General features: G+C 46.5%; 1 protein-coding gene across 1 annotated transcript; it reads left to right on the top strand.

Moving 5' to 3' along the window:
* Nucleotides 1–9,638: 9,638 nt before the first annotated feature.
* On the top strand, nucleotides 9,639–16,657 carry LOC121032394 (60S ribosomal protein L31-like). Its single transcript, XM_040478428.1, has 4 exons — nucleotides 9,639–9,659; nucleotides 11,367–11,748; nucleotides 16,257–16,390; nucleotides 16,511–16,657. Exons 1-4 carry the CDS (start codon nucleotides 9,639–9,641, stop codon nucleotides 16,655–16,657), a joined length of 684 nt encoding a protein of 227 aa, XP_040334362.1.
* Nucleotides 16,658–21,893: the final 5,236 nt, after the last annotated feature.

Raw genomic sequence — 21,893 nt, 5'->3', positions numbered from 1 at the left:
ACCATGGCAAACCACGGGCATCTCAGCCAAAGAAAGTAGGAGGGGGATTTTCACAGAGTTTGGGGCATATGCTGAATGGTTCGGGGAACGAACGAGGGTAAGCAGGAGCAGGTCTGGACTGAGTGCCATCGTGAAGTAAGGACAGTTTGGTAGCTGAGTTTTGCAGGAATCTTTGTCCAGGAGGCAGGAGGAACAAGAGTGTTACTGGTAACAAAGTAGTAATGATTCAAAAGAGGGGTTATCAGGCCTTCGGAGCATTGGTTTAGGCTCTGTTAGAAACTTGAAGTCTGATGACCCTCGGGGCTAGGGAGTGAATTCAGAACTTTGTTTCCTCGCTATAAAATGAAGCTAGGGGCACCTGGGTGGCTCAGTCGGTAAAGTGCCTGACTTTGGCTCACGTCATGATCTCACGGTTTCTGAGTTCGAGCCCCGTGCCGGGCTCTGTGCTGACAGCTCAGAGCCTGGAGCCTGTTTCAGATTCTGTGTCTTCCTCTCTCTCTGCTCCTCCCCCACTTGTGCTCTGTCTCTCAAAAATAAATAAATGTAAAAAAAAAAAAAAATTTAAAAAAAATGAAGCTAACTGTGGAATGTTGCATCCCGAAACCCTTCACTGGAAACTCTGCACTTAGGCTGGAGGTCAAAGCTGCCCTGTGTTCTGGTGACCTGCCTTGCTCAGAACCTTCAGGACCTTTTCTGGAAAGGATCCCAAGTAGCAACATTTCTCATAGTCTATGATTTTATTAAATTTTTTTTTTAACATTTATTTATTTTTGAGACAGAGAGAGACAGAACATGAACGGGGAGGGTCAGAGAGAGAGGGAGACACAGAATCCGAAACAGGCTCCAGGATCTGAGCTGTCAGCACAGAGCCCGACACGGGGCTCGAACTCACGGACCGCGAGATCATGACCTGAGCCGAAGTTGGACGCTCCACCGACTGAGCCACCCAGGCTCCCCAATAGTCTATGATTTTAGAGAATAAGATTTCTCAGCCCTGTGTCTTGACGTTAATAATATCGCCATCAATTTTCATGGCTCATAGTCATAACAAGAGTTAAGTGAGATCATACATGCAAAGTGCCTGGTGCATAAGGGCCCAACAAATGTAGCTGCTGTTATTAGTATTAGGATCGGTGTTCGTAATAGCGTTAGTGTTTGCATTAGCATTATTCTTCCACGTTTCCTGTGAGACCGTTCCTTTCCTTCTGCCACACAGGCTGCTGCCAATTTAAAGGGGGACAGTTTTTAACTGAAATCTTAGCCCACGCTGGATTGCTCCTTAAAGAAGCATCGCCAAGGCTCCTGGGGCAGGACTTGCCGTGTTCTAACACTGTCCACAGCAGAGGTTGTCTTTTTATGAGTGATCGCTGCTTTCTTTTTTTTCTTCATTCATTTATTTATTTAGAGAGAGAGAGAGAGAGAGAGAAAGACAGTGCAAGTGGGGGAGGGGCAGAGAGAGAGAGGGAGAGAGAGAACCCCAAGCAGGCTCCAGCAGAGCTGGAGGCAGGGCTCCGTCCCCGCACTGCACCGTGAGATCACGACCGGAACCGAAATCCAGAGTTGGAAGCTTAACCGACTGAACCACCCGGGTGCCCCGGCTGCTTTCCTTTTTCCGAGAATTCTGTCTCTGCCGTCAAGGTGTCACTTCTGGACCGTGTTTTGTTTTTCATGTACAATTTGCCTAAAGGCTCCTTGGGGGAAGAGAACCTTATTTTATCAGGAGCCAAGCACACGTGTCAACCCTGCCGCACTAGATCAGAGTCACTTGCCCAGACCACTTATGTGTGCACACACATGCGCACGTGCACATACACGCACACAGACTATCAAAGGCTCCCCAGGTTCTGTTGGCTCTTTTGTTTCCTCTACAACACCCCCACCTGGACCCCCCACCTCCACTCTCCTTCGCACCTGAGGAAACAAAGTCGTTTTCAGTGTCTTTGTCAGACGGGTTCTTCCAGCTCCATGACCTTCTTTCTCTGACGGGAGCACCTGGTTGTCCTTCTTGCTCTCAAGTGCAGTGATACTGGGGTTAATAACATAACATTTTATTTATTTTGAGTGTCTTAATCCATTTTAAACAAACTGCTTATTTTTCTACACGCATCTCGTCAGAAAAAAAAAAAAACTCTACAAAGAAGAAGGATCCAAATATCTCCACAAGCAGACCCCGCATATGTCACCAACGTGTTGGCATTCTTTCTGGCTTTCTCCCTACGTGTGTGTTCTTTTGTCAAGTCAAAACTGGGGGCGGCCGGGTGGCTCAGTCGGCTGAGCGTCTGACTTCAGCTCAGGTCAGGATCTCGCGGTCCGTGAGTCCGAGCCCTGCGTCAGGCTCTGTGCCGACAGCTCGGAGCCTGGAGCCTGTTTCATGTTCTGTGTCTCCCTCTCTCTCTGACCCTCTCCGTTCATGCTCTGTCTCTCTCTGTCTCAAAAAATAAATAAACGTTAGAAAAAGCAAACAAACAAAAAACTAGGATCACTTTTTTTTTTTTAACATTTTTAAAAAAGTTTATTTATTCATCTTGGGAGAGAGAGCACGCACAAGTGGGGTAGGGGCAGAGAGAGAGAGAGGGAGAGAGAGGGAATCCCAAGCAGGATCCACACCGTCAGCACAGAGCCCGACTCAGGGCTCACCCATGAACCTCAAGATTGTGACCTGAGCAGAAATCAAGAGTTGGACACTTAACTGACTAAGCCACCCAGGCACCCCAAAATTAGGATCACTCTGTTGGCAGGGTTATAACTTTTTTTTTTTTCACTTAGCAAGAATATACCACAAACATCATACTCAAATAGATTTTGGGGTTCTTAAACATTTTTCTTAATGTTTATTTTTGTGTGTGTGAGAGAGAGAGAGAGAGTGTAAGGGTACGGAGGGGCAGAGAAAGAGGGAGACAGAATTCGAAGCAGGCTCCAGGCTCTGAGCTGTCAGCACAGAGCCGGGTTCACGGCCTGAACTCACGAACCGTGAGATCACGACCTGAGCCGAAGACGGATGCTTAACCGACTGAGCCGCCCAGGCGCCCCTCAAATAGGTTTTGGCACCGTGATTTTAAGTGACTGCTTATCATTTATGAATTGGATTTGCAGTGTTCGAAGACCTGGTAGTTTTTTCTTCCTCCTTGGGATGTTTTCTTCAAAACCAGAAACACCACCCTGAGCAGGTGAACAGTAGGTTGCAAAAGGCTTTGAAGCATGGGACAGCTGTCTTCAGTTGAGACTGCACCCCAGGGCTGCGGAGATTGACGGATACTCAAGTTCATGTGAGGTGAGCGGCCAGCTTGGACAAGGAGACCGATAAGGAGATCTAGGGCAGGACTCACTCTAGAAAAGCTGCTGTAAGGTGACAGACCCGGAGGCAGAGGGCATTGCGGAGGGGAAGCAGAGGGGGAGCCCGCTGCTCTGTGCAAACGCCTGGTCCCTTTCCTGGAGAACCACGTGGCTGGCTTCCTCCTGCCTCTCGCTCAGGCTTTGGATGCCCTGGCCTCTTTGTCATCAGCACCGGGCCCTCTGGGAGCAGCTGCCTACAGTGCACCTGCTGGAGGCAGGCCCTTGGTGTCCCCAGAGTGTTCCATGCTCCGCGATGGGGATGAGGTGGAGAATGTTGTCGCAGGGAGCGTTTTTGGTTAATTTGTTAATTTGTTGTAGGACAGGCCGGCAAAGGCGAAAACGCACCAACAAACAACAACAGCAAAGAAAACAAGGATTTATCATCTACACACAGAACTAAAATTTCTGGCCCTATGGGCTTTTTTGCATGTTTTTTGGTTTTGCTTCCTTCCGTTTTATTTTGCTTGTGCAGTATTTAAAAACCAAAGTAATAAATTCCTAATATTTTATCTAAAACCAAAGTTATTGGGGTGCCTGGGTGGCTCAGTCAGTTGACTGTCTGATTCTTGATTTCAGCTCAGGTGGTGATCTTATGGTTTGTAAGATTGAGCCCTGAGTTGGGCTCTGTGTTGATAGTGTGGAGTCTGCTTGGGATTCTCTCTCTCTCTCTCTCTCTCTCTCTCTCTCTCTCTCTCCTTCTGCCACCTCCCCCCTTGAAGTAAGAAAATAAACTTTTTAAAAGTCTTTAATAAAATAAAATAAAATAAAATAAAATAAAATAAAATAAAAGCGTCTGGAGATATGCCTTCCAACTGGTTGGCTGTGGGTACTGACCAAGTCACCACCCCCTCCAACCACTGATCATTCCTTCACCCCACTGCCTGGCCCCAGGGATTTGAGCTCAGGACCCTTGGTTATAGATCCACAGAATGTCAGGAGGCCATTTAGTCCAGAGGTTTCCAAACTGTGGGTCTCCACCTACTAGTGGCTCTTGAGATCACTTTATTTTTAATGAACTAGAATGGAAGAGTGAGCATGAGAGAAGATTCTAGGTTCTCAAAGGACACTGTAGGTACAGTGTAAGATGTATGACTACAGTGAAGGGCTCTTGAAGAAGCCTTCAAGAAGGCTCAAGAATGGCTGACCTGGCCTAGTCCTCTTATTGTACAGAGAAAGAAATTCAGGGCCAAAGAAGGCGAGTAACTGACCCAAGGTCACACAGCTGCTAGTCAGGGAGCTAGGAGGAGGAACTGTAGCTCCTGACCCCAGGCCACCAGCCTTGCCTAAGGCTTGGGACCACTGGACCCAACTGTGGTCAAACGAGGCTCAAGACCATCCTCCTGACTTGGGGGAAAAACCTCCCAGGTTCCCACCGCACCCTCCCTTAAGACAGTATTTGTCAAAGTGGGGGAACACCTATTCCATAATCAGCCCGGATGCTCGTGAAAGATGCAGTTCTGGCCTCGGCCCCTTATTAACCTTAGGCGAACCATCTGACCTCTCTAGACCCCAGTTGCCCACTTGTAGAAGGGAATCGTGAGAGCACCGCTCTGCAGGAATGTGTGGAAGTGCTCGCGTACAATTTCCGACATAATGGTGGTGACTGTTCCCTCTTAATTCCCAAGGATGACAAGCCAGCTACTGTTTTGGACCCTGGGGGGCAGAGATGAGCCAGCCGGTCCTCCTCCTTAGGGAGCTCACAGTCTAACCAGTGACATACTGAATCCTTCCTCTTCAAACCAAGGCTCCCGCTCCTAACGATTCAATGACTGTGCCGCTTGTGTTTTCCAGAACAAGAAACTATTTGTACCACAGAAAGGAACCTCTTCTGGTTGAGGGTGTTCCCTACGCGGTAGATAATAAAGCTGCCTCGGTTTCCTCATCTGTAAAACGGGCTTTCTCCATTCTCAGGGTGAGGAGAAGCACGTATATGGGCCGTGTGCAGAGGGCAGGGAAGCTCTCCGTGAAGGTGGCACTGGTGGGGACCAGAAGTCCTGGGAGCAGAACCCCACACCGGCTTTCCCTCGGGAGAAGCCCGGTGAACCTGGCTGGATCTGGCAGAGGGAGGACACCATGGCCAATGAAACAACCGGGTGGGAAACCCGAAGGCCCCGCCCAGCCCACCTGGCCAACACCAACAGGCAACCCCCTGCCCAGACCCGTCTCTGTCCAGAAGGGAGACGCTTCCCTGAGCCATCCCTCCTCTGAAACCTGCACCTTTGTCCTTCCTTTCCAGCTTCAACTTCCAAGCTGTAGGACACAGGGAGTTAGTTCTCCTGGTGTTTCCAGGCCCCAGGTGGCAGACAACCCAGCACCTTTGCTGGGACAGCTGCAGGGAGCGCGATGGGGGGAGGGGTGTCAGGAAGTGCCGCCCCTGCCACCCACCCGTGGCACCGGCGACAAAGCCGTCCTTGTTTCCACCCTCCCGCAGGTGGCTTCAGCTACAGGCTGCCATTCGGAGAAAGGTCTCTGACTCATGCTTTCAAACGGGGGATGCGCCCCTCGGCTTTGGCAGGCTTTCTTAATTTAATGCGTTTAAGTTTGAATAAATGTAAAGTGATCATTTCAACTAATGAATGCAAATCGCTAACTTAACCCTCACACAGTCCTGTCCTTCTTAGTCCCAGTTGGCAGAGGAGAAACCCGGGTGGCCCCCAGCAGCAGACCCAGGACATCTGACCATCAGAGCAGATCAGTGTTTAACAGCATCCTTCTCACTACAACAAGTATTTTCCTCAAGAATCGTGGAAGGAAACAAATAAGAATGGCCAGAAGAGAAACATAGACAGTGAAGTTTTTCTTGTATTAAACTTTGTATATCAATTATATTGATACATAAAGTGTATTGATATATATATATATATATTTGATTTCACCTTTTTACTCTGTATCAAATTATTATAGCAACAATGTATGATTTGTTTTTAATTTTTTTTAATGTTTATTTATTTTTGAGAGAGAGAGAGGCAGACTGCAAGCAGAGGGAGGGGCAGAGAGAGAGGAAGACACAGAATCCGAAGCAGGCTCCAGGCTCCGAGCTGTCAGCACAGAGCTCGACGTGGGGCTCGAACCCACAAACCGTGAGATCATGACCTGAGCTGAAGTCGGTCGCTTAACCGACTGAGCCACCCAGGCACGCCAAGAATGTATGATTTGTAACAGAGAAAAACCATGCACAGATCCAGTCTCCTAAGAAAACCGCATGTTTATTTCTCCATCATCCACTGCCAGCCTCCAACCATATGTGCACATATCTCTACATGGCTCTAATGACAGGAAATCTTCTATTTTTATGGCTTCTTTTTGTTGCCTGCCATATTATAAGCATTTTCAACATGGCAATAAAATCTTTATAATGATGGTTCAAAGCGGCTGCATGCAACAAATTAGAAGTGTACCAAATGAACAACAGTGTGAGGGTGGTGGGGGTGATAACATAAACATAACGACTCAGTATTTTTCTGTTTCCACAACTAAAGCAATGCATCACATTGCTCAGTAGTAGAGATATAAAATCCTTTTTGTGAAATTTAAAATAAAACGTAAAAAACCATAAATATGACATTACAGAAGGAAACAATAGATGAAGTACTTTTTAATTTCTTCAACGTTTGGATACGTTTTTGCTTGTTTTGTTTTGTTTTACAAAAAGGGAAAAAACATGAAGAAATATTTCCGATTGAATGAATAAATGAGCAAGCACATGAACCAATGAACCAGTCCATTTGTTGTATCCTCTGGATTATCTCTGCTAAAAAAAAAAAAAAAAAAAAAAAAAAAAAAAAAAAAAAAGTCTCATATTCTGTTACTGTAAGTTCCTGGTGCAGGCACACACACACACGCACACGCACACACACTGTTGGATTCAGACCTCTCATTTTCACGGGCCCCTCCCCCCCCTTACATTTATCACCGGATCTTTTCTTGCCGGAGGAGGACGAGTAGAAGGGAGCACCGAAGTATATGCTTAGTGCGCCACCCAGTGGTCGAGTTGCACTGCACGCAGTCTCTAGAGCTGTGACAGGTCACAGATGTCAGAAAGCTGTTAAATGCTCTGAAGCAGGTGTTGTCCCTCATTACCGAATCCATTTCTAAGCTTCTAACAAATGTATGAGCCCGGATCCATTTCTAACCTCTACCAACGTTTTTATTGTAATCTGAAAGAGGACTATGTATCTGAGCAACAAACTATCCACATGGAACCAGTGAGAACAGAGCTTGGCATTAACATTAAATAAACACACCGAGAAATCAATATAACATGTGTCTGTGATAGTGCAGGGGGGCATCTTGGCATAGGGCAAGCCGCAACTGACAAAACTTCAGGGAGAAATAGGTAGGCCGACAATTGTGGTTTGAAATATTATCACCCTCCTCCATGGTCAAGCAGCATAATTGATAAGACTGAGCTATTAGATGTCTATAACCCTCATACCTGGAACAAATAAATACACCTTCTTTTTGAGAGATGCAACATTTAAAACAATATGGTAAGCTCATGGGGCGCCTGGGTGGCGCAGTCGGTTAAGCGTCCGACTTCAGCCAGGTCACGATCTCGCGGTCTGTGAGTTCGAGCCCCGCGTCGGGCTCTGGGCTGATGGCTCAGAGCCTGGAGCCTGTTTCCGATTCTGTGTCTCCCTCTCTCTCTGCCCCTCCCCCGTTCATGCTCTGTCTCTCTCTGTCCCCAAAATAAAAATAAACGTTGGGAAAAAAATAAAAAATAAAATAAAAAAAACAAAACAAAAAAAACAATATGGTAAGCTCATAAATCTACAGATACCAAAGGATCCTTACCATTCGGACTATATTCTTTGATGACAAAGCAATAAAATTAGAAATGTATGACAAAAGAGACTTTAAAATCTAAAGAGAGGCAAAAGTCTAGGAAATATTTGGGGGGGGTAGTGGAGATAATAACTTCAATTTTTTAAGAAAAAGTTTGGTGATTGGGGCACCTGGGTGGCTCAGTCGGTTAAGCATTCCACTTGGGCTCAGGTCATGATCTCAAGGTCCATGAGTTCAAGCCCCGTGTCGGGCTCTGTGCTGACAGCTCAGAGCCTGGAGTCTCTTTCAGATTCTGTGTCTCCCTCTCTCTCTGACCCTCCCCCTCTCATGCTCTGTCTCTCTCTGTCTCAAAAATAAATAAACATTAAAAAAAATTTTTTTTTAAGAAAAAGTTTGGTGACCTCTAAAAGAATGGAAATACAATCTCATGGTTTCCCAACTAGACAAGAAAAAAAAAATAGAGATTATAGAAAATTGGCAGCATTTTCAATCCAAATGAAAGTAGAATGAAATAAAGAGGAAGAATATTAAAAAGATAATACAAAATGAGACAGTGGAAATAAACCCAAATGTATTAATAATTGTAAGAAAGATAAACATAATAAACTCAGATATTGAAAGAATTTATCGCATCAAAGTCCTAAAAATCCAATAAAATTCTACTTATGAAAGAGACCTACAACAAAACAAAGAAATTGGAAATAACCAAAACAAAGACCAAAAACAAAGAAATTGGAAATAAAGGGATGAAAGGGTGGCTTCGTAGCATAACAGAGACAAATAAACCATATGGTATTTAAAAAAACCTGAATAATAGATGAAGGGGAAGAGTACATAATAAAAGAATACGCCATTAAGAAAAGAGGACATCATAAACCTTGGCAGATCGAATAACATAGCTGAGTCCCTTAAATATGCACACGGATTCTTTAACCCTCCTCCATTCAAAAGATGGAGCCTCACTCCTCCGCCTTGAAAATGGGCTGAGCTTAGCAACTCACTTCTAATGAGCGTGTGGTGAAGTAACGGAATGTGGCCTCCGAAGCCGCATCAGAAACGCCCTCGCAGCTTCTGCCCTGCACATAATCGCCCGCTCTGGGGAAAGCCCGCAGCCGTGCCACGTGGACACTCCAGCAGCCCAGGAGGGGTCTGGGCAGGGAGAGAGACCACACCAAGCTGCCAACCACGGGAGTGAGCTTGGAACCAGCCCTCCAGCCCTGGGCCGCACCTGCAGAGGACAGCGGCCCCACAGAGAGACCCCAAACCGGAACCACCAAGCTAAGCCGTTTCTGAATCTCAGACTCAGAAGCTGTGAGATTATATTGTTGTTTTAAGCCATTCAGTTTGGGGGGGGGGGTTACTTGCTATGCAGGAACACACAACTGATAAAATGGCCTCAAGTTGTGGAAAGCAAAAACAGCCATCGTGACAAGGAGAAATAGACAAATCCCTAAGCCTCGTGGCAGATTCTAACAGCCTCTATCATATATGGATAGATCGTGCAGAAAAAAAGTGTAAGCATGTTGGAAGATAGTAGTACTGTTAGCTCATAGTTACTGAGAACTCAGGTGCTGAGCACCATTCAAAGTATTTTTGCTTGGATATAGAAACTTGCACCAAAAAATAGAGAGCATACATTATTTCAAATATCAAAGAGCACCACAAATATCGACCAGTTATAAGATCACAAAGAAAATCTCAATGTATTTCAAATAACCTGTTGTACTAATCACTGTCTCTACTAAATACAATGCAATTAAATTAAAAAGCAACAGGGGGCCTGGGTGGCTCTGTTGGTCAAGCGTCTGACTTCGGCTCAGGTCATGATCTTGAGGTTAGTGAGTTTGAGCCCCGTGTCGGGCTCTGTGCTGACAGCTCGGAGCCTGGAGCCTGCTTCAGATTCTGTGTCTCCCTCTCTCTGCCCCTCCCCCCTCACACTGTCTCTTTCTCTCTCAAAAATAAATAAATATTAAAAAATTTTTTAATTAAAAAAAGTAAGAAATTTTAATTAAAAAAATAAAATGGAGCAAATATGTGCAAAACGCACATCGACAAAAGACCTGTATCTACAATAGAAAATAACTCTGAAAACTTAATTAGAAAACAAAGAAAACAACCACATTTTTTAAAGAGGCAAAAACTTTGAACACTTTATCAGAGAAGATAACTGGATGGCAAAGAAGCACATGAAAAGATACTCAATGTCACTAGTCAACAATGGAAACAACCCAAAGGTCCTTCAACTAGCGAATGAATAAACAAACTGGAACAGCCATCTGATGGAATGCTATTTGGCAACAAAAAGGAAGGACTTATTGATACACATAATAATGTGGATAAAATCAAATGCATTATGCTAAACAGAAACCAGTCTCAAAAAGTAAGTCATATATGGTTCTATTTATATGACATTCTGAAAGTGCACTTTTTAGTTTTTGCTTTTTTTTTTTTTTTTTTTGCAGAGCCCAACACAGAGCCCAACACTGGGCTTGAACTCACAAACCTGAGATCAAGAGTCCAATGCCCAACCAACTGAGCCCACCCAGGCACCCCTATATGACATTCTGTAAAAAGCAAAACTATAAAGACAGAAAACGGGTCAGTGGTTACTAGGAGCCGGGGCAGGGGTGGGGTTGGCTACAAAGAAAAACAGAGGAATTTTGGAGGAAGATGGAACATTTCTTTTTTTTTTTTTTTTTTTTAATTTTTTTTTTCAACGTTTATTTATTTTTGGGACAGAGAGAGACAGAGCATGAACGGGGGAGGGGCAGAGGAAGAGGGAGACACAGAATCGGAAACAGGCTCCAGGCTCTGAGCCATCAGCCCAGAGCCCGACGCGGGGCTCGAACTCACGGACCGCGAGATCATGACCTGGCTGAAGTCGGACGCTTAACCGACTGCGCCACCCAGGCGCCCCAAGATGGAACATTTCTTGATCGTGGCAGTACTTACATGATTTTCTTTTTTTGGCAGTTACGTGATCGTGTGAGTGTCAAAACTAAAAACTAAAAGGGAGTGCATTTTACTGTATATAAATGATATGTTAATAAATCTGAGTAAAATAAACAAAACTAAGGAAATAGATCAACTTCTGGTGATACTGCTCAAGGTAAAAGACAAAGTCACACAAGTTTAAACAAATTTTAGGAATTGAGAAATATAATTACAGACCTGATTACAGATAATAAAATTTTAAAAATCAAAACACTTTACACCAACAAATTCGAAAATATATATTAAAATGGTAGCTCACTTTCCAACCCGGGCCTGGCAGGGTGGCTCCCGCAAAGAAGGATGGAGACAAGAAGGGCCCTTCTGCCATCAACGAGGTAGTAACCAGAGACTACACCATCAACATTCACAAGCGCATCCATGGAGTGGGTTTGAAGAAGCATGCCCCTCGGGCACTCAAAGAGATCCGGAAATTTGCTATGAAGGAGACGGGAACCCCAGATGCGCGCATCGACACCAGGCTCAACAAAGCTGTCTGGGCCAAAGGAACAAGGAATGTTCCATACCGCATCCACGTGCGGTTGACCAGAAAACGTAACAAGGATGAGGATTCACCAAACAAGCTCTGTACGTTGGTTACCTATGTACCTGTCACCACTTTCAAAAATCTACAGACTGGTTTTTTTTTTTTTAATTTTTTTTTTTTTTTACATTTATTTTTGAGAAACAGAGTGAGACAAAGCGTGAACGGGGGAGGGGCAGAGAGAGTAGGAGACACAGAATCTGAAGCAGGCCCCAGGCTCTGAGCAGGCAGTCGGCACAGAGCCTGATGCGGGGCTCGAACCCACGAACTGTGAGATCATGACCTGAGCCGAAGTCAGACACTCAACCGACTGAGCCACCCAGGCGCCCCAAAAATCTACAGACTGTTAATGTGGATGAGAACTAATTGCTGATTGTCAAATAAAGGTATAAAACTGCAAAAAAATAAAAAAGATAAATTAATTAAAAAAATAAAGTGGTAACTTCATAGAAAAAAAACCCCACCAAAATTAATAAAACAGAAAACCTAACTAAATCAACAATCATTCAGGAAATTAAACTGGTAATCAAAAGTATCTCCCATCAAAAAGACACCAGGCACATATGATTTTATATGTCAGCTTTATCCAACTGTTAAGAAACCAGTAAACTCCTGGGGCGCCTGGGTGGCTCAGTCGGTTAAGCGTCCGACTTCAGCTCAGGTCATGATCTCACGGTTCGTGAGTTTGAGCCCCACGTCAGGCTCTGTGCTGACCGCTCAGAGCCTGGAGCCTGTTTCGGATTCTGTGTCTCCCTCTCTCTCTGACCCTCTCCCATTCATGCTCTGTCTCTCTCTGTCTCAAAAATAAACGTTAAAAAAAAGTTTTAAAGAAACCAATAAACTCTATATCCTACAAAGTGTTTCAGGAAATTTTAAAAAGGTGAGCAAGCTATTTTGTTTTATGGGGTTAGTACAGTTTTCTGATAGCAAATAAGTATAAGAAAAATTACAGATCATTTTCACTAAGGAATATAGATGCATAACATTTTTTAAAAACTGCTCTATTTTATTTTTCTGTATACATTTTTTAAGTTATTTATTTATTTATTTATTTATTTATTTATTTATTTATTTATTTTAAGTAATCTCTACATCCAACCCAGGTTCAAACTCATGACCCCGAGAGCAAGAGTTGCATGTTCTCCCAACTAAGCCGGCCAGGCTTCCCCAAAACTGCTGTATTTTAAGGGGTGCCTGGGTGGCTCAGTCGGTCAAGCGTGCAACTTTGGCTCAGGTCAGGATCTCATGGCTCCTGAGTTCAAGCCCTACGTCTGTGCTGACAGCTCCGAGGCTTGGGTCTGCTTTGGATTCTGTGCTTCTCTCTGTCTCTGCCCCTCCCCTGCTCTTGCTCTGTCTCGGTCTCAAAAATAAATAAACGTTTAAAAAAGTTAACACACACACACACACACACACACACACACACACAAGCTCCCACATGCTCTTATCACAATGAAGTAGGGTTTAGCAAGGATACAATGTTAGTTTAACAGCAAATACTTCTATCAATATTCATCACAATGTATTATATTACCAAATTAAAGAAAAATGTGTTACCATCTTCATAGATGCAGAAGAGGCATTTGGTAAAATTAAACATTCATTCATTTTTAACAACACTCGGCACACTAGGGATTAGAGGCGTTGACTACGGTGATGCCCACAGCCAGACTGTGAGGGACATGCGTAAACTAACACAGATCCAGTTTCTTGGTATTTGCTGCCATGGGGTGGCTTGCACACCTCAGTAAAGTACTGCCAGGGGCTTGTGTGAAGTATTTTGGGTAAGTTTCAAAACAACATGGTTTTATTTTGGACTAAGTGCTGCCAGAAAGTGGGGGCAGATTTACATTTCAATTTTTTTTAAGTTTATTTATTTTGAGAGAGAGAGAGAGAGAGAGAGAGAGAAAGCAGTGGATGGGCAGGCAGAGAGAATCCCAAGCAGGCTCTGTACTGTCAGCACAGAGCCCGCTGAGAGGTTCAGTCTCACGAACTGTGAGATCACGGCCTGAGCAGAAATCAGACACAAGCAACTGAGCCCCACTATATTTCAATTTTTATCGAGGAGGCCCTCTGGACCCCACCTGTCGTGACTCTCTGCCTGCTGCCGTCTCTACTGGTAATTATGACACCTAGAGCAGGCTTTAAAACCTCTAAGGTGAGGGCCACCTGACTGGCTCAGTTGGTCAAACATGTGACTCTTGACCTCAGGGTCGTGAGTTCAAGCCCACGTTAGGTGTAGAGATTATTTAAGTAAATAAATAAAATAAACTGAAAAAAAAAAAAAAACCCTCCAAGGATAATATTTAAAGCCATGAGAATGGTCCTCTAAACTCTTCCCCATTGAGTCACCATCTTCTGGGCTACGGCCCTTGGGCAGCATACCCCCACCCACACACCCTCGTTTGCAACCATACCAGACTCCCCCATGCTCCCCGACATCACAGCCACTGTCACCCCTCGAGCCGTGGCTCACACTTTCAGCTCTGCCTAGAAGTCCCCTCACCCTTGCTTATCTCTTTCCTGCCTGGCAAACTTCTATTGCTTCTAGACCCAGCTCAAATGTCATGTGCTCTGCACCCCTTTACCCCTGTGTTGTCCCCCTCCTCATCATTCCTGCAGTCTTTCTTTCCTGTCTCTTGCCCTTCTTCGTCCTACATCAATGAAATACTGACTCTCTGGGTGCTAAGGAGTCCAGGGTGAATCAGGAGGCCACAGATCAGTGACAAGACTTATAGAACCACATGGGAAAACCTCAAGGTTGGAACAGGTCGGCTAGTCAGCTCAGCCAGCCCAGCTTCCGGCACTGGTGGGCACTTTGCAGATGCTCAGGGAACAGCTGTTGGTTGAAAGGAGTCTGTTCTGTGTTGAAATGTGTCCCCCCCCCCCGCCCCCGCAAATGATCCTTTCTAATCCTAACTCCCCAGTACCTGTGAACATAACCTTATCTGGAAATAGGGTCTTTGGAGATGAAATCAAGTTAAGATGAGGTCACGCTGGACTGGGTAGATTTTAATCTGAATACCGGTGTCCTCCTAAGTAGAGGGAAATTTGGACACAGGCATACAGGGAAGGCCTTGAAGGTGGAGGCAGAGACTGGAGCCACCTACAAACCAGCCAGCGACAAAGAAGCAGGAGGAGGCAGGGAAAGTTTCCCCCTCTGGAGCCTTCAGAGGCGGAATGGCCCGCTGATACCTTGACTTTGAACTTGTAGCCTCCAGAACTGTGAGAGAATACATTTCTGTTGCTTTAAGCCACCCAATTGTGGTAACTTGTTTCCGCAGCCCTAGGAGACCAATACGGAGTCATAAACTCCTGAGTCACCTCCCCCCCATCCCCCGCCCCCCACTGCCCTAGAAGGCCGCAGCTGCCCCAAACTCTGCTGCAGGCTGGATCTCCCCCCACCCCGAGCCTGGCCGAGGCCTCCGCTCTGTGACCACCAGAGGACTACTTCCCTATAGACACTAGATGGCGCCAGCGGACTGAGCCCTTCCGGCTCTCCGGGCCCCCCGGGGGCTGGTAAAGGGACTCCGTGCAAATCCAAGATGGGGATCAGACATCCAACTTTAAGTTCTTCCCAGAGAAAGTGGCTTTTGTTCTGTCAGTGAGGAAATTGGATCCTCTCCCTTGCAAACTCTCCTGCCAACTCCATCTCGCCCTTCCTCCTTCTCAGCCTCAGAATTTGAGTGGCCCGTTGAGGGCCGCTTTCCCTCTGGTCCTCTGCCACCAGAGGCTGGGGCACCCAGGGCTGGGACGAAGTGCAGGCCATGCCCATGAGGCCCTGAGCACAGGATTCGCAATCGTGATTTGGGGCAAGCCGGCCTGGGTGTCCCAGGTGTGGGGACTACCACCTCCGCAGACGGCGTGGATGTGGGAGGGAAGACAGGGTGTGTGCATCCACTCTGGCTCTTGGGACTCTGTATTCGCCTCCCAACTTGACATCTCCCACGGCTAACGTCCATTAGACCCAGCTCCTTCTCCAGCCTTCCCATCGCAGAGAACCCACTCCACAATCTGAGAGCCATTTCTGATACTTTCTTCTCTTTCTCCCCGTGTCCTACCCATTGCTGCGCACTGAAGAGCCCGCCTCCAAAGCACGTCTGAGATTTGTCCGTTTCTCCCCACTGCCCCTGCCACCCCCTGGTCCAGGCCACCACATTGCTCACCTGGACTAGCCCCTTGCTACTCAGTGTGGTCTGTGGATCAACAGCATGGGCACCACCTGGAAACTTGCTAGAGACGCAGGGTCCCAGGACCCACCCCAGACCTCCTGGACCCGAATCTACATTTCGGTAAGCTCCTCTCGGGTGACCGGGGAATTCTTGAGGCACGGTGCTGACTCGTCTTTCCGCACCTGCTCTTACCCTCCTCCACCCATTTGAACAGAGTAAGAACCTTTTGGAGACATACCAGATGATTCCACTCCCCTGCTAAAAGGCTTCCGTGGCTTCAGCGCTCTTAGATGGTGTTCAAGTCTTTATCATGGCCTATGAGACTTGCCTACTCCTGCAGCATGCTTTCACCCCACTCTGCTTCTGGCTCCCAGCCCTTCCTCCTTCTGAGTTCCCGGCAGGCTGGACCTCTAACTGGAACCTTCCTCACCTAGTTAACCCCTGTGCATTTTTGCACCTCAACCATCACTTCCTCAAGGAAGCTGGGGACCACACCAACGGGGTCCAGCTGACCAGACCAGTTCTCACAGGCAGAGACTGCGTGGATCTGTGCTCCTCTGTATTCCTAGTGCCTCTGTATTCCTAGTAGTAGGTGCTCAACACACTTGCTAATTACTGATGCGTCAGAGCAGGCCCATGAGGGTGTGAGTGCTTGTGTTTCCGGAGCTACTGTGACTCTCCATCCCAGGATTATGAGGACCAGGCCAGCATCAGATCTGGTAGAGCCATGGATGCTGTGCCCCCGAGATACCGGATCCCCTCTCTGCACATTGTCCTGCCAATCCCGACCTGCCCTCTGCAACCTCAGTGTTGCAGTTGCTGCGAGGAGAAGTAGGAGGGGGCGGAGCACTCACTGACTGCCTGGTTCTGCCCTCACTGGCAGGCTGTCCTCTGCTCCTCCCACTTCCTCTACAAGTTCCAGTGGGGGCCAAAGACTTCTATTTTCACCCCAAAAACAATCCCCTGGCTTTGTCCCCCACACCCAAACAAGGGCGAGGACCCTTCCCTGGGTCCTGGCCCCTCACTCCAAGACCTCTTGACCTTCTGCACTGGCCCCTGACTTGCTCTTTCCAATCAAAGCTTGCTTTCATTTCTCTGGTATTCCCCCTTCTTCCCGTAGAGATGTACAGTCTTTTTTGACCCTTTTGTCCGTTTCTCTTACTCTTCTTCACACGGTCAACCACAGAGCTCAGCTCTCTCGACCTGAACGATCTCCCCAAACACCTGAGCAATACTCCCATCTCTTCCAACTCGCTCAAGCCCCCCTGTGCTCTAATCCCCCAGAGGGCTGCCCTTCCCCCTCTCCCACCAGGACGCCTGCAGGGGTCTCCTGGTTGGCTCTCCACTCCAACCCCTTGTCCACCACCTTCTTTTCTAATATATTATGTTCGGACCACATCATTCAGTCTTCAAATCCTTCAGTAGCTCCCACTTGCCTCGGGAATCCTGTCTGCATCCCTAGTGTGACAAAGTCCTGCTGGGTGTGGGCATACCCCCTGAGCTGCTTCCCTCACTGGCTCCCTCCACCCTGGACTCCTGTCCGTTGCCTGGATAGGTCACTGTTGTCGGGGGAGAGCCTTGGCCGGACACCCTATTGTGAGACTGGATGTATGAGTTTGCCAGGGCTGCTGTAACAAAGTACCACAGACCAGGTGGCTTAAACAACAGAGATTATTTTGTCATAGTTCTGGAGGCCAGAAGTCCTAGATCGACGTGTCAGCAGGGACCCTTCGTTTGAAGACCATGAGGGGAGGATGTGTTCCAGTCCTGTCTCCTGTACTTGTGGATGGCCATCTTTTTCCTGTGTCTTCACATCCTCTTCCCTCTCAATGGGTCTGTGTCCAAATTCCCTCTTCCTATAAGGACGCTAGTCAGTTTGGATTAGGGTCCACCCAAAGACCTCATTTAAAATTTTTTTTTTTCAACGTGTTTTATTTATTTTTGGGACAGAGAGAGAGAGAGAGAGCATGAACGGGGGAGGGGCAGAGAGAGAGGGAGACACAGAATCGGAAGCAGGCTCCAGGCTCCGAGCTGTCAGCCCAGAGCCCGACGCGGGGCTCGAACTCCCGGACCGCGAGATTGTGACCTGGCTGAAGTCAGACGCTTAACCGACTGCGCCACCCAGGTGCCCCTCAAAGACCTCATTTTAACTTAATTACTTCTTTAAAAAAAATTTTTTTTTTAATGTTTTTATTTATTTTTGAGCCAGAGAGAGACAGAGCATGAGCAGGGGAGGGGCAGAGAGAGGGGGAGACACAGAATCCGAAGCAGGCTCCAGGCCCTGAGCTGTCACACAGAGCCCGACATGGGGCTGGAACTCACAAACCGCTAGATCATGACCTGAGTCGAAGTCGGACTTTTAACCGACTGACCCTCCCAGGCGCCCCTAACTTAATTATCTCTTTAAAGACCTGATCTCCAAATAGGATTTCGACATATGCATTTTAGTGGGGAGGCAATCCAATTCATAACACCAAAGATCCCAGGAAATAATTATTTTCTCAGGGAAAGAAGATGGAAATAACGGGCAATGAGCATGGTTTATTGTCCTTAAACAAGGCACTGCAGGGAGCTGCGTGTTCCTTCCCAGAAGGCAGATTACTAATTTGGAACAAGAGAAAAAACATCAGATAAATTTGCAAAACTTCTTGTGAATATTCCTTCTGATCCTAGGTAATACACATTTTGCTTTTTTAAGAAATAATTTTTTGAACGGGTATTATAGTCACTTGCTTCAAAACCCAGAGTCACACAAGGGGTGAAAGATGATCCTTCCTCCCATGTCACTCTCCTTTCCCAGAGGCACTTCATGCTTCCTGTATCAGGAGTGGTCCTCTGTACATTGACACACTGACACATTTCTCATCATCTCTTTTTTGTACACAGATGACAGCATTAATGCATTTGTTCTGCACTTGGCTTTTCCCATATGACAGTGGATTCTGTAGGTTGGTCCAGAGCTGGGACACCTGGGTGACTCAGTCAGTTAAGCATCTGACTCTTGGTTTCAGCTCAGGTCACGAGATCTCATGGTTCATAGGTTCCAGCCCCACATTGGGCTCTGCGCTGACAGTGCAGAGCCTTCTTGGAATTCTTTCTCTCTCTCCCTCTCTCTCTGCCCCTCCCCTGCTTGCACTTTCTCTCAAAAGTAAGTACATAAACTTAAAAAAAAAAAAAAAGATTGGTTCAGGACTATTATATTTGCTTTTCCATATCCACTTTGTATTTGGATGTATCGTATGCTGCAACAAAATGTTCCAGGCCCATCTTGTGATCTTCCCTCCCCAGCTCTGAATCAGCCATTTCTCCAAGGACTCCTGGTTCCTTTCAGTGGCAAACAATATTTTAAAAGTCAAGATCTAGGGGAACCTGAGGGGCTCAGTTGGTTAAGCATCTGACTCTTGATTTCGGCTCAGGCCATGGTTAGTGGGTTCGAGCCCCATATTGGGCTGTGAGCCGACAGCGTGGAGCCTGCTTAGGATTCTCTCTCCCCTCTCCCTGCCCCTCCCCCACTCTCAAAATAAATAAACTTAAAAAAATAAACAAATAAAAGCCACGATCTGAACTCTAGGTATGCTCTCTGTAGTTGAGGCGTCACTGCTCCCAAGCCCTCTGGGGACAGCTAGGGAATATCTGTGTATATGTGTACATGTGAACATGCACTGTGTGTATTTATTTCTGCAGCTATTTGAGTAGATGGTATATCATGGGTCCCCACCAATACCTCCAATTCCAATCTGACACAGCTGGGTTGGTTATTTTGTTTCCCTTTCTGATTTTGTAACTCTGCTCCCACTTACCGGCTTCAGAAAGGACTTGTTCAGTAATAGGAGGGACGAGGAACTGCATTATAATGTGATGGTTGTTGCCAAATTGCCCTGCAAAAAGAATGTACCCATTTACACCCCCACCAGATATTTTTAAGCTTTTTCTTTTGCCGGTATCATAGGTGGAAAATACTATTTCTGATGTTTTAACATGTATTACTTTTATATGATAGCTTGCTCATTTTTGAATGTTTCTTTTTTTTTAAAATTAATTTATTTGAGAGGTTGGGGAGGGGCAGGAGAGAGGCAGAGAGAGAATCCCAAACAGGCTCTGTGCTGTCAGTACAGAGCATGATGCCCGGCTTGATCCCATGAAGCGTGGGATCGTGACCTGAGCCAAAATCAAGAGTCAGATGCTTAACCCTCTGAGCCACCCAGGTGTCCCCACTTTTGAATGTTTCTAATGACAAATCAAGAAACTTGGCAAGAGTGTTGTAGTTGGATGTAACTACTGTCCTTCCACTTCTGCCCTAAAGAAAACAATAGAAGGGGCAAAAAACCAAAAAACCAAAAAACACCTCTCGGCTTTGGAATTGATGCCTGGTCGTTGCTGGCAGAAACTTGGTTGCAAGCAGTGGGTGTCCCTTCTGTCGCCATCCCAAAGAGCAAGTGAATTGGCCCTGCGTTGGAAACTTGAATTGGTCCTGTCATTTCTGAAGACTCCCCTTGCTGGCAGGGGCCAGGAGCTGGTGGATTGTGACAGAAAATCTGCTATGCTCTGTTTTTGTTCAGGATAGACTCTGGGACAGACAGTCTCTAGATACTTGTCTCTGGGTGTGCTGAAATTTCTTTCTTGTGATTAAAATAATTAAAGTTTAGTCAATCCAAAGAAGAAAGGCATTTCTTATTTTGGTAGATCTTTTTTTTTTTTTAACGTTTATTTATTTTTGAGAGAGAGAGAGAGACCGAGCATGAGCAGGGGAAGGGAAGAGAGAGAGAGGGGGACACAGAATCTTAAGCAGGCTCCAGGCTCTGAGCTGTCAGCACAGCTTGAACGTGGGGCTCGAACCCGCGAACCATGAGATCATGACCTGAGCTGAAGTCAGACACTCAATCGACTGAGCCACCCAGGCGCCCCTTACTTTGGCAGATCTTTGGTATTAGGTTGAAATTGCCCATAGCTGACCTTTTGTATTAACCTGCAAAAACAACAACTTTGGATGATTCTAATTTTATATGCTGGTATTTTGATCTATGGCCTAACAAGTCCCCTTCCCACTTACTTCCTTACCTGTGTTGTCGAAACATAATCCATCCTTCATGATGTAAAGTGAAGGGCACCTTCCCTGGGAATCTCCGCTCATCCCGAGAAATAAAGTCTTCCTCCCTTCTCACTACTCAGGCACTGTGCTGGTGCTCCATTAGACTTTTTAAATGAAGTTTTAGGTAGCTGTTTAGTCTCTTTCTCCCTATTAGTCTGCAAGCTATTTGAGGACAAAGGCTGAGTCTTGCTCATTTTTGTGCCCCTGGAATCTAGTACCAGGCTTTGTATTAAGTAGATCCTAAAAAAAAAAAAAAAAAAAAAAAGTTTTTTAATTTTGTGTTTAATGTTTATTTAATTTTGAGAGAGAGAGAGAGAGAGAGAGAGAGAGAGAAAGCGTGAGCGGGGCAGGGGCAGAGAGCAAGGGAGACCCAGAATCCCAAGCAGGCTCCGGGCTCTGAGCTGTCAGTACAGAGCCCCATGCGGGGCTCGAACCCATGAGCAGCGAGATCATGACCTGAGCCAAAGTTGGACGCTCAACTGAATGAGCCACCCAGGCATCCGCCCCCCCGCCCAATTTTATTAAACAAATGAACAAATGATTGGAACATGAGTGAGGACAGTCTTCCATCCCACAGACAGGTTACACTAAAAGTCCCTACAAGTGTTTGGAACCCGGATGCTCAAGGGCTTTGGGGCCACCCCAGAAGCCACAGCAACCCTCATGCTTGGTAGTTGTGTTGAGCCATAATCCTTCCATCACACATCCCAGATCACCCCCAGATGTTCAGCCCTGGCCCCCCAGGATTAACCTGCAAACAGGCTGCCTTTGCTGGAGGCCGGGTTACTTGCTCCTCCAGGGAGCAGTGCAGTGCCCTGCCAAATGGAGAATCATCTACTACCCCGGGCTCAGGAATAGGTCAAGCTGCCCCACATGGGCTGCACAGGACATTCCTTTGTTGTGAAATTTTCTGGGTCCCCTGGGGCATCATGGGAAATCTGAAATGCCAAATAGCTGTTCACCTCTTGGCATGGGATGGGAC

This window comes from Herpailurus yagouaroundi, unplaced genomic scaffold (assembly GCF_014898765.1).
Source record: "Herpailurus yagouaroundi ecotype Mexico unplaced genomic scaffold, PumYag 141, whole genome shotgun sequence".
In the NCBI taxonomy this organism is placed as follows: Eukaryota; Metazoa; Chordata; class Mammalia; order Carnivora; family Felidae; genus Herpailurus; species Herpailurus yagouaroundi.
The sequence above is the reverse complement of the archived record's forward strand: the minus strand, read 5'-3'. Positions and strand labels throughout refer to the sequence as shown.

Bases quoted from the DNA above. Each gene is read 5' to 3' on its own strand.
- LOC121032394 (XM_040478428.1), top strand. From the start codon at position 9,639: ATGTTGGAAGATAGTAGTACT. The intron at 9,660-11,366 runs GTTAGCTCATAG...TTAAAATGGTAG, and splicing joins TGTTGGAAGATAGTAGTACT to CTCACTTTCCAACCCGGGCC. The intron at 11,749-16,256 runs GTTTTTTTTTTT...TTCCTCACCTAG, and splicing joins TTTCAAAAATCTACAGACTG to TTAACCCCTGTGCATTTTTG.